The sequence below is a fragment of the Microcaecilia unicolor genome, chromosome 3, assembly GCF_901765095.1.
Source record: "Microcaecilia unicolor chromosome 3, aMicUni1.1, whole genome shotgun sequence".
Classification (NCBI taxonomy): Eukaryota; Metazoa; Chordata; class Amphibia; order Gymnophiona; family Siphonopidae; genus Microcaecilia; species Microcaecilia unicolor.
Window position 1 is genome coordinate 331,170,357 of NC_044033.1, and position 12,949 is coordinate 331,183,305.

General features: G+C 45.5%; 1 protein-coding gene across 1 annotated transcript in view; it reads right to left on the minus strand.

Moving 5' to 3' along the window:
* Positions 1-6,356: 6,356 nt before the first annotated feature.
* LOC115466858 (dynein light chain Tctex-type 1) overlaps positions 6,357-12,949 on the minus strand; it is an 80,284-nt gene continuing 73,691 nt past the window's right edge. The window contains exon 5 of the mRNA XM_030198416.1: positions 6,357-6,817. Coding sequence (XP_030054276.1) covers positions 6,747-6,817 — 71 coding nt within the window. The 3' untranslated portion in view covers positions 6,357-6,746. The remainder of the gene's footprint in view (positions 6,818-12,949) is intronic.

Sequence of the window (12,949 nt, forward strand, 5' to 3'; positions counted from 1 at the left end):
CCAGAGCCAGCCCAGCTTGGGCATAAGCGAAGGAAATGCAATCTGCTAGCCAATTGGAAATGATGCATTTACTGATGGCAACTCCCCTCCTTTTGGGATCAAAAGAGAGAAACAACTGGGCGGACTGTCTGAAGGGCTTTGTCCGCTCCATGTAAAAGGCCAACACTCTCTTGCAGTCCAAGGGTGGGCATGAAGACGGGGAAAAAATGTTGGCAAGACAATTGACTGGTTCAGATGGAACTCTAAAAAAAAATCCGCAATCAAGCGGAGAACTCGAACGCCCCACGGGAAATCACAGATATAGGTAAAGAGTGGGATGTTTGACCACGGAAATACAAATCCTGGAGACAATATCAGATGGAACTCCGACACCACCTTCAGCAGGAACTTAGGGTGCGTGTGGAGGACTACTCGTGATGAAACTTAGTATAAGGAGCATCCACTACTAAGGCCTGAAGCTCACTGACTCTACGAGCTGAAGTAACAGCCACCAAGAAAAACAAACTTCCAGGTTAAGTACTTCAGATGGTAGGAATTCAGTGGCTCAAAAGGGGCTTTCATCAGCTGGGTGAGAACGACGTTTGAATCCTATGACACTGGTGGAGGTTTGACAGGGGACTTTGACAAAAAACAAACCTCTCATGAAGCGAACAACTAAAGGCTGTCCAGAGATAGGCTTACCTTCTACACGCTGATGATACGCACTAATTGCACTAAGGTGAACCCTTACGGAGTTGGTTTTTGAGACCAGACTCTGATAAGTGCAGAAGGTATTCAAGCAGGGTCTGTGTAGGACAAGAAAAGGGGATCTATGGCCTTGCTGTCACACCAGACGGCAAACCTCCTCCATTTAAAAGAGTAACACCTCTTAGTGGAATCTTTCATGGAAGCAAGCAAGACCCGGAAAACACCCTCCGAAAGACCCAAGGAAGCGAATTCTAAGCTCTCAACATCCAAGCTGTGAGAGCCAGAGACTGGAAGTTGGGTTTTAGAAGTGACCCCTCGTTCTGAGTGACAAGGGTCAGGAAACACTCCAATCTCCACAGTTCTTCAGAAGACAATTCCATAAGAACAGGGAACTAAATCTGACGCAGCCAGTAGGGCACAATCAGAATCATGGTTCCGCGGTCTTGCTTGAGTTTCAACAAAGTCTTCCCCACTAGAGGTATGGGAGGATACACATACAGAAGGCCTGTTCCCCAATGTACAAGAAAGGCATCTGACGCTAGTCTGTCGTGGGCCTGAAGCCTGGAACAGAACTGAGGGACCTTGTGGTTGAGCTGAGTGGCAAAAAGCTCCATCGAGGTGATGCCCCACGCTTGGAAGATCTTGCGGGCTATGCCCATATTCAGGGACCACTCGTGAGATTGAATTACCCTGCTCAGTCTGTTGGCCAGACCGTTGTTCATGCCTGATAGATAAGTGGCTTGTAGAAACATGCTGTGACGGCGTGCCCCAGAGCCACATCTGGACGGCTTCCTGACACAGAGGGCGAGATCCAGTGCCCCCCTGCTTGTTGGTGTAATACATCACAACCTGATTTTCTGTTTGAATTAAGATAATTTGGTTGGACAGCCGATCTCTGAAAACCTTTAGAGTGGTCCAGATTGCTCGGAGCTCCAAGACGTTGATCTGAAGATCTGTTTCCTGGGGAGACTAGACTCCCTGAATGTGAAATCCATCTACATGAGCCCCCCCACCCCAGGATAGATGCATCCGTCGTCAGCACTTTTTGTGGCTGAAATGGAAGTCCCAAAGTCAGATTGGATCGAATTGTCCACTACTGAAAAAAGCGCATCAGCTCGGGGGACACTCGGATGACATCTTCTAGGCTCCCCGTGGCTTGATACCACTGAGAAGCCGGGGTCCATTGAGCAGATCTCATGTGAAGGCGTGCCATGGATATAACATATACTGTGAAAGCCATGTTGCCCAGCAACCTCAACATCTGCCGAGCTGTGACTTGCTGCGATGTCCGAACCTTGGACGCCAGCAAAACAAGATTGTCTGCTCTGGCTTCCGGGAGGTAGGCTCGAACCTTCTGAACTCCAATTGCTGGACAGGGTGTAGATGGGACTTAAGGTAGTTTAAAATGAACCCTAGTAGTTCCAAGCACCCGAATAGTCATCTGCATGGACTCCCAAGCACTGTCCTCTTCACCAGCCAATCATCGAGATATGGGAACACGTGGACTCCCAGTCTGCGCAGTGATGATGCGACTACCGCTAGACACTTGGTGAAGGCCCTGGGAGCTGATGCGAGGCCAAAAGGCATCATGCGGTACTGAAAGTGATGTGTTCCCACCTGAAATCGAAGATACTTCCAGTGGACAGGAGTATGTACGAGTATATGCATCCTTTAAGTCCAGAGAGCATACCGAATCATTGAAAGAAGGGTGCCCAAGAAAGCCATCCTGAACTTTTCTCTGACTAGAAATTTGTTCAGGGCCCTTAGGTCTAGAATGGGACGCATCCCCCTGTCTTTTTCTGAACAAGGAAGTACCAGGAATAGAATCCCTGCCTTTCTTCCCCTGGTGGAACATGTTCGACCGCATGGGCCTTCAGAAGGGTGAAGAGTTCCTCTGCAAGTACCTGCCTGTGCTGACAGCTGAATGAAGTACTGGACCTTGGTGCAATAAGCCCATCTGTGGTGGAACAGTCAACCGAGGAGCGATTTGAAGACGAATGAAGTCCACATACCAAGGATGTCTGGGCCAGTCCGGAGTTATAAAGAATGACCTTCCCAGGATGACACGCAATCCTGTGCAACGTCCTTCCCACAAGAGGCCACGGAGGAAACACCTAAAGGAGGCTGTCCGACAGCCAAGGCTGTACCAGTGCATCCATTCTTAGGGAGTCTCTCCCTGAAGCGGCTGTAAAATCTATGTACTTGCGCACTGAGTCTGGATGCCATGAGGTCCAGAACAGGAATACCCCACTGTGTGGAAATGAGGCGAAATGCAGTCTTTGCCAGTTGCCATTCCCCCGGATCCAGAGACACTCTGCTGAGGAAATCTACTTGCGAGTTCAGTAAACCTGCTATGAAAGATACTGAAATCATTGGAATGTTCAATAACGCCTACTGAAAAAGAAGACACACCTCCTGAGCTAGAGATACACTCTTTGTTCCTCCTTGTCTGCTGATGTAAGACACGGCTGTGACATTGTCTGAGACCACACGCACCAGAAAGACTAGCAGAGCTTTCCAGACAACTCTTAAGTTCCAATCTGTTGATGGACCAGGAAGCCTCCGCTCTCGACCAGCGGCCCTGTGCAGAGTGGTGGAGATAATGGGCTCCCCATCTAAAGAGGCTGGCACTGGAGGTGAGAACATACCAACTCTAAGTCTGTAAGGGCAACCCCGCCTGAGTGTGCGCAGGGAGAAGCCACCAAGTCAGACGACGTCTGGCTTGAGGCATCCACAGCACCAGCTTGTCATAACCCCCCGCAACCAGAGACCACCAGCTCAACAGGGACAACTGTAGGGGCTGCATGTGGAACTTCGCCCAAGGCAGAACATCCAAAGTTGCCACCATAGAACCGAGAACCTGAGCATAATCCCATGCCCGCAGGCAGGGAAGAGAGAGAAGCCTGAGAATTTGCTGTTTGAAATTGCGCTGATGATGCTGAGGCAGAAGAACTTCCCTACCTGGGTACTGAACCACATTCCCAGAAACTCCACGGTCTTGCTGTAATTCACCACCCAACCCAGCGCAGAAAGAAGAGACAGGACTGTTTGTGTACTGCGAAGGCTCTCTTGATAAGAAGGTGCCTGAATTAGCCAATCATCCAGGTAAGGATGTACCTGGATCCCTTGCCGGCAAAGAAAGGCTGCTACCACCACCACCAGAACTTTTGAAAATGTGCGAGGTGCAGTGGCAAGACCAAAAGGCATGGCCTTGAATTGAAAATGATCTCCCAGGATCGCAAACCAGAGGAATTTCCTGTGAGGAGGCCAAATTGGGATATGAAAATAAGCCTCCCTGAGGTCCAATGAGGTGAGAAACTCACCTGGCTGGACCAAGGCTATGACAGAACGAAGAGTCTCAATGCGGAAGTGCAGCACTGAGAGAATTGTTCACCCTCTGAGATCCAGAACCGGGCAAAAAGATTCTTCTTTGGGAAGACAAAATAGATGGAATAACGAACCGTGCCCCTCTCTGACAAAGGAACAGGCTGAATGGCCCCCAGTTCCCTTAAAGAGGCTACGGTAGTTAGCACTGCCCGACTTGTTGCAGAGCTGCCGAAAGGGGATAGCATGAAAAGATCTGAGAGTGGCTTTGAAAATTCTAGCTTGTAGCCATGGAATACAATATCGAGGACCCACCGATCTGCAGTAATGGTGGTTCACTCCTTGTGAAAGCAGGAAAGACGCCCACCTACTGTATGTCTATGTACAAGGAGTGAGCCTTGAGCCCGTCATTGTGAGGGCTGCGAAGAGGGAGAGGTTCTTGAGGTAGCAGAAAAGGACTTCTTGCCTCCTCAAAAGGAAGACTGAGTCCGAGGAAAACGAGGTTTTTGAGCGGAAGCACTAGCCTTCCTTGGTCTATACCTCCGTGCTTCCCAAAAACGAAACTTAGCCGCTGGACCTTGGTATCTCCCAGGTCTTTAACAATCTCCAAATCCGTACCAAAAAGTAATTTCCCCTGAAAGGGCAACTTCACCAGACGAGATTTGGATGCCACATCAGCGGCCGAATGCCTCAACCATAGCCAGCACTGCGCCAAAACGGCCAAGGCCATACTCTTAGCTGACGCTCGGAGAACATCATAAACAGCATCTGACAAATAGGACAACCCCGCCTCTAGGATAGGGAGAAAGTCTGGAGGCTAGTCCAACATGGACAATTGTTGATCCACGATAAAGAAGCCCCGACTACAAAAGAAGAAGAAATTGCTGCCTGAGAATTTAGCGCAGATAGTTGAAAGGCAAGCTTCAAGGAAGCCTCAAGCTTGGGGTCATGCATATCCTTTAATGCAGTGCCGCCTTCAACAGGGATAGTGGTACGTTTAGTGACTGCTATAATAATGGCATCACCTTAGGCAGAGCAAACTGCTCTAAATCAGATGGCAGAAGGGGATATAATTTGGACACACTGCCGTGCCACCTGGAGGTTAGAATCAAATATCTCCCACTGAGCTGCAATAAGCTCCTGCATACCCTCATGAATATGGAAAGATACAGGCGGTTTCTTAGTACCTGACATAATAGATGGAGCACGATAAGAGGACTGAGAAGCAGAGGAAGAAATGTTTAAAGCCTCCATAGATTTTGTGATCAGCAGAGGCAACTCTAAGCTCAAAAACAGTCTAGCTACAGTAGGATCATCACTGAAATGTCCAAGTCAGGGCTATCAGCAGAACTAGGACAGTCAGAATACACAGATAAAACCTCCTCTGAGAAGGAAGGATCTTCAAATCCTGCGAAACGGAAAGTTTTCATTTCTTAGGAAGCTGCTCCTCAAAAGCAACGTGAGGGGAAGGAGGCCAGGCAGCTTGAGCTGACTTTAATAAAAAGGCCCGATGTAATAAAAGAACAAATTCAGGCAAAAACAGCAGGGCAGAGACTTCTAGCCCCAGAAAACCAACATCTCAGGGACATGGTAGCAGACTGAACTCCCAGAGACGGAGTACTGATGGCCAGTGTAGGCAAAAGTGGCATGTCCATAGAAGTAAAGCAAAGCATGCAGGAACTGGTAACTGTGAGCTTACCCCCACAACAGCCCGGACAAAACTTAAAAGGCTCAAACACAGAGAATAATAAATATGCTCATAGAAAACAGCCAGTCTCATGACCTCCAAGGCACTGAAGCTTCCCACAGCACAAGCACTCTCAAAAAGAACCGCAGTGGCTGCTTTTTTTTTAAGATAGAGGCAGGAGAAAAAGAGAAGGGAAGACTGAGATAAAGAGATAGAAATTGGCAACGAGGGAGCAGGGTGGGCCCTAGACCACTAGGTTTACAGCTTAGGCATAGGATATTCTCAACCCCAAACTTAACTGAACCTGCACGCAGGACTGGAGAGCACACAGAAGTTACCACGGCGCACAGGAGATGCTATTCCGCCTGCTGGAGATAGAGAATACTGGCTTGGTTGCTAAGCGCAAGAGCTTATGAGGCACAACTCAGAGTTCTCTATCTCCACCTGCTAGCGGATGGTCACATGAATACGTTGTATCAAGAACTGAAGGCACCTGACTGGCTAGATTTATAACAGTGATACATGCTAGTATGTAAGTTAGTAATATAGGGAATTAATAGTTAGATGCTCCGTAATATAGGGTATTAATAGTTAGATGCTCCAAAACAGTTTCTTATTCATAATTTTTTTCTTAGTAAAACTATATAAGAAGTTCAGCTTACTGTTTGTAGAATTTATTAGATTACTAGTCAAGATAAAAAGTGTGTATAGTTAGGCATTTGTTATTTTCAATCATTACAGTGATTAAAGCTAAAGAAAAGTCTACATTGCAGCAGAATTGAGAGTTAGCACCTTTGAGGAAAATTAGCTTCCATTTCAGAGTTTAAGACACAGTAACTTGGTAACATCAGTGTGTGGTAGCTATGACAAGATGAAATGGCCTGTTAATGTGACCTATCTGGCTTCACAGTTTTCAAATTGATGAATGTGGGAAACATATTACTTGAAAAGAAAAACACTTGTTACATTCATGTGTGTAGAAGATATGCAGGTGAAGTAATGAAATTGAAAAATCAAACAATAATATGTGACAGCAATTCAAATGAAATTATATTGCAAGTCCAAAGGCACTGACTATACAGTACATGGTCTTATTCTCCCATCTCACAGTGCAACTTCCTGCAAAAGAGAAAATGAGGTGGTTTTACTACAGGAAAGGGAAAACATCACTCCTTGTATAACAGAAGACATTTATAAACTGAATGACATTATATAACTGAATGGCAAGAGGCCTCCTACCTCACAAATACCCTCTTTAACATTTATTTTATAGCCCTCATCTGATGCTTTGCTTTCTCCTCCTGTCCACTGACAAGAGTATCATAATTATTTATGATTTAATCTGAAATTTCCATGTTTACTTTGCTGTTCTAACTATGCACTAGCAACCTGTGCTTTTTAACTTCTTACTAATATCCTGTCTCATTTCAGAACCCTCCCTCAGTTTATTTAACCTTGTAGATTCCACCCACAACTGTATTCTTTCTTCTGACCCAGACCAGGCGGCCAACACACTCACACTTTATCATTAATATTCAAAGAACTGAGCCTATTCATAACACTAAAGGCTAATAAGCCCTTACAATTGGCACTGCAATCTGAAAAGAAAGAAAGCTAATTAGGTAAGGCATAACTTTTCCTTCCATAGCACCCTATCAGACCAGTCCAAACAAATGGGATGTAGCAAAGCAGTGTCACCAACATAGGGAGGGACTAAAAAATCTAAACACTCAAAAAAGAGAAAGAATTTTGCAGATAAACCCATCACTAATCTCCCCAGTCTAATAAACTGGCAGAGATAAACTGGAATAGCCTTAGAGGTCCTTTCCAGAGGTACCTTGTAGAGACAACCAAGAGCAATCAGAAGGGCTCTGGAAAGAGAAAAGGTATGGAAGAAGAGAAGGATAAGTGTCCCATGATAAGAAGGAATAATACAAAATAAACATTGATAGATGTGCAGACCAAGAAACAAACCCAAATGATGTTTTCCTTGACAGAGCCTTTGAAGGCACAGCCTAAGACTAAGGTGCATCTATGAAGAGAATGTTGCAACTACAATGGAATTCCTGGAAGAGATGAATATCCAGAGAAGGAAATAAGAGGAAGAAAGCTATCAGGGGTTGAAAAACCACTGTGCTTCCCTATCTACATATGTGACAACCAAGGAAAATTAAGAAGTACCCTTCGCTGAGAGTAAAAAAGCAATGAGAATAGCTATTGATTGACCTAGTGTCAAAGAGTGCTCTATTCAGATATGAAAACCCAAATGTCCATGTAAGAGCATGAAGAAGGCATAAGGGCCCTGAGACAACAGACACTCAGACAGGACAACCCATGATGGGAGCCTATTAGTCTGAGAATAAAGCCACAACATTAAAGGCTTCCTGCAGTTGTATAACACCGGTAACTACTTTGAGTTAGCTGCGCAAAACACCTACATTGCAGAATTGCACAAAGTAGGTGGCTTGTATAGCCTGAGCCATATGACCAACCGGCAAAACAGTATGAAATAGTTGTGCAGAGTAAATGAGGCACACAGTCACTAAAACCAGTGAAGGCAGTATACTGAAACAGCCATGCACCATAAGTAAATGCATCAAGAGATGATATACACGTAGCTGCAGTACCTAGAGCTACAGATGTGGCTGCCAAAACTGGAGACATCCAGGCCATCGGTAGAGCAGAGTTAGAGGCAGCTGTGGCGGCTGGTGCCATACAGGCTGCAGAGCAATAGAGGTAGCTGTGCTGAAGCCATACACCTGCATGTTCCAGCTGAACCATAACTGCAGATGCTGCATGCAGTATGATATAACATGCTTTTGCCATAGCCGACATATGCATGGATGCCAACTCTGATGCTCTACTTAAGGTTACCACAACCAATGAAATGTAGTCAGCTGCTGTCTGGTATGCCACATAGATGTTCATCCAACGCATCACTGACAGCTGGAACATCTGATACTACATAGGTAGGTTTGAAACTGTGCCATACAGACAATCGCTGGAACTGTGAAATACAGGCAGCTGGTGCCATACCTGCTGCTGTACCAGTTGCACATACAGGGATGACAGAGTAGCCAAGCTACACAGTTAGCTACAAGAACAGCATTGTATGACCAACTTGGAACACAAGGATAATAGGAAACTGCTAAAGAAGAAATTTGACTATTTCTGTGCCACTGTATAAGGGGAAAGAGAATGGGACTTGATATACTACCTTTCTGTGGTTTTTGCAACTACATTCAAAGCGGTTTACATAGTATATACAGGTACTTATTTGTACCTGGGGCAATGGAGGGTTAAGTGACTTGCCCAGAGTCACAAGCAGCTGCAGTGGGAATTGAACCCAGTTCCCCAGGATCAAAGTCCGCTGCACTAACCACTAAGCTATAAGGTTGTCGCATCTATGAAATACTAGTACTGTGCAACCCAGTGATTGTTGCAGACATAGAAAATAAGCGGCTGCTTAAATTGAGAAGTACTGGTGATTGCTGCAACTATAGAACAAGCCAGTAATTGCAGGTAAGCAAACAGTGACTGTTACAACTACACAACAGAGGTGATGGAGGCAGTCCTGAGCGACATAGGTAGATGTTGCAGGACAGCCAGATAGGCAAGTGCTTTAGGAGCAATAGAGGTGGCTGCTGCCACAGGGGAGCAACCCAGAGGAGTGCTGCAATTGTGTAATACACGTGGCTGCTGAGTGCTGCAATTGTATAATATAGGTGGCTGCTGCCACATGAGAGAAACCCAGAGTACTGCAACCAAAATGGTTGCTTCAAATGTGCAAAGGTGGTTGGTGCCATTCCTTGCAACACAAGTGGTTATGAACATAAGAACAGCCATACTGGGTCAGACCAATGTTCCATCTAGCCCAGTATCCTGCTTCTAACAGAGGCCAATTCAGGTCACAAGTACCTGACAGAATCGTGCAACACAGCTGGATGTCAACACTGTACAATACCAGTGGGTACAGTTAGTGTGGAACACCAGTGCCACTGAGCAACCATGTCAGTGGGTTTAAACTGTGCAACATGGTTTGGGTTGGTGCAATTTCCAAACCATGTGGATAACTGCACATACAGGGTCTGAAAAGTCCAGGAAAAATATAGAAGGAACTGTGCATTATACGCTAGATTCTATATATGGCACCTTAAAAATTGGCATCGAAAAAGAAAAACAGAATACACCTAGCGCCCCATCCAGTTAACTGCAATTAATGACTGACTGCTGTACATAAGAACAGACTTAGCAAAACATATATTCAAATTAAACAGAGATAAGCAGTAGAATCTGTATCTTCTATTCAGGCAGCTACTATAAATGACTGCACCAGAAATTACAAAATTAAATCAAATTGCAGTATACAGCAATGAATTTATAGAAAACGGAAGAACAAATGTTTGTGTCAGTAGTCCCTGCTGTGAGAAAAAGTCAAGCCAGATACCAATGAGAGATTAATAATGAAGAGGCACAAACACCAAAGTACTGAAATAAATCAGAACAGGCTCACCAAATGCAGGCTGACTTCCACAGGAGATGTTGGTGGTCTAATGGGGAAGGTAGGGAACTCAGACCTCTCAGAGATATACCTCAGCTCCATAGAAGAGTTACCTTATTTATTTATTTATTTATTTAAATAGTAGCTTATGCCAAAGAAGGCACCCCTAATTCAACTGAAACGTAGGCATTAAACTGGGTCAGAAGAACAAGCTCCCCCCAACTCAACTGAAACACAGCTGAGAAACTGGTTCAGGAGACAAGTCAAATAGGCACCCCCAAACTGAAACTCAGAATAAAACTGGCTCAGGAGCATAAAATCCCAAAAGGGCAGTTAAAGCACAACTGAAAATAGTTATCAACCAGGTCAAGAGCAGGGATGTTAGCCCATCATCCATTTACTTGGAAGACAGAGAAATACTGAACATTCTATGCTGCACAATACCCTTAAGGGGTGAGTAGCAACAACTATTTTCCTCCTCTGCCTCCATCCGCTGGTAGAGGGATAACCCATTTGTATGGACTGGTCTGATAGGATGCTATGGAATTTTCACATTATCTAAACAAGACACATGTATTAAGGTAGGAATTTGTTTCACTGATCTACACAACATACTTCACAAATTCAACATGAAAGAACAATTACAGAAATATCCAAAAAGTAATTAAGAATAAGAAACCAAAATGTCAGTGTGGGAAACCACAGTCCATATGTCCTTTAAAGAAATATCAGAATCAGAGCCTACAACTGTGGTTTTTCGCACCAATACCCCTGTGCTCAAAACTCCAGCACTATTCCAAACAGTGCCAGAGTTTTACTGCTGGATCAGCACAGAAAAAAAAGACTCCCTCATGCTCAATGTTAATAAAATGCAAATGTAAGCACAGTCATAGCACTGAGCATGAGGGAGTTTTGGGGGCACTAAAGAAAGAATGGTACCTGGTGCATGCACTCAAAAGTTGTGCATTAAGCACAACTTTTCAGCGCATGCCCAGGACGCCGGCTGTTACTGTCAGCCCTAGCGGTCTGTTGGACCCCACAAATGTTAAAATCCTAGTGGTTCAGTGGAACCCCTGTCAAGGACCCCCCCTAGACATCCCCCGGTGGTCTACCGATGACCTCCCCTCCTCCATGGTACCTGGAAGAGAGGAGGGATGCAGTCTTAGTTCCTCCTCCCATTGCGCATGTTTCAAAACGGAGGTGCCCAGCACTGCCTGGTGCAACCTGGGATGCACTGGGCGGGGCCTAATTACCACACTGGGCAGGACTGGGTGCCCCCATTTTGAGACACACCCAGTGGGAGGACGGACTAGGACTGCATCCCTCCTCTCTTCCAGGTACGAGGGGTTCAGGGGAATCACTGCTAGGCCACCATGGAATGTCTTGGGGGGGGGGGGGACCCTGACAGGGGTCCGGGGGTCCACCGGACCACCAGAGCCATTGGGGGGAGCCTGGGGTCCAGTGAACCACCAGGCCCTTAGCCATTGAAACGTGGGGGGGTGGGGGTTCACCAGACCACCAGGGCCTTACCCACTGGGGGGATGGGGGGCCTGGGGTCCAGTGATCCACCAGGGCCTTACCCATTGGGAGGGTGGGGGGTCCAACAGACCACAAGGGTCTTACCTATCGGAGGAGTGGGGGGGGGGTCTGGGGTGAACTGGACCACCAGGGCACAAAGGTCATCTCCCATCCCACGGCTTGGCTGAACCTTAACACCAGCTCCTACCTGGTGTAGGGTTTGTCATGGTCGCAGCGCCCTTGTTTGGCGCACTGCCTGCTGAGAATTGGGGAGAAATAGGGGATGAGCTCTTTACATGAATTTGCATGCTCATTGTGCTCAGAGTTGGCGAGCTCGTAGTTTCATACACTCGCTGGCTGTGCATTTGGTGCTAGAAAATGCAAGAACTAGTCCGACACTAATGGCCTCTAGTGCCCACATTTGCTATTGAGCATCAGGGCACACGAGCCTACTGAAGGAGACTGTGTCCCAATTGTACTCATTTAACAAAAATTGCTGTGGATAAACTGGAAGAAGTTAATCTGAAGTCAAGACAATTTCAGAAGCCTTTGACTGTCGTGGATACTCAGATAAAGACTAACTGCTACTGGGACATCAGCTATTAAAGATAGTTCTAATTTCCTATGCAAAACTAAACTATTAGAAAATCTCTCTCTATCTATAAAGCTTAAGATTTTTAAATGTTCCTATTACTCATCTTTTGTTTCCAGAGATATGGTTTATACAGTATCTGTCTGACGTATTAAAGCTTTCAAATTCTAAGGATATTCTTATTTCTAAATTGTTTTATGTTTCTACTAACATGGTTCAGTTGGCTGAGCCTGAAAGGGCTGCTGATATTAGAGGTACCGAAAGTTTCAACTTTACTGCTTTTTTGAAAACTTCTAAGGATTCTTTTCCTAATAGAGTAACACTTAGTTTCATCTGTATCTGTAACGGACAAGTACTTGGTTAGAAAGCATACTTTCAGCATAAAGACTCTTTTCTGTGATCAAAGGATTCAGCTATTTCCAGACACGGTTCACTCCACACAGTTGAGGTGGAAGGCTTTTTTAGGCTTCAAATCTCAGCTGTTAGCTATTTTTTTTTTTTGGGGGGGGGGGGTACCTTTCATTTTAGATTCCCCTGCAAATGCTTGGTCTGATATGCTGGGAAATGCTTTGTATTTTTTTAGCCTTCTCAATTAGAAAGATATTTCTAACAAGGGATCACAGATGTAATTCTTTACTTT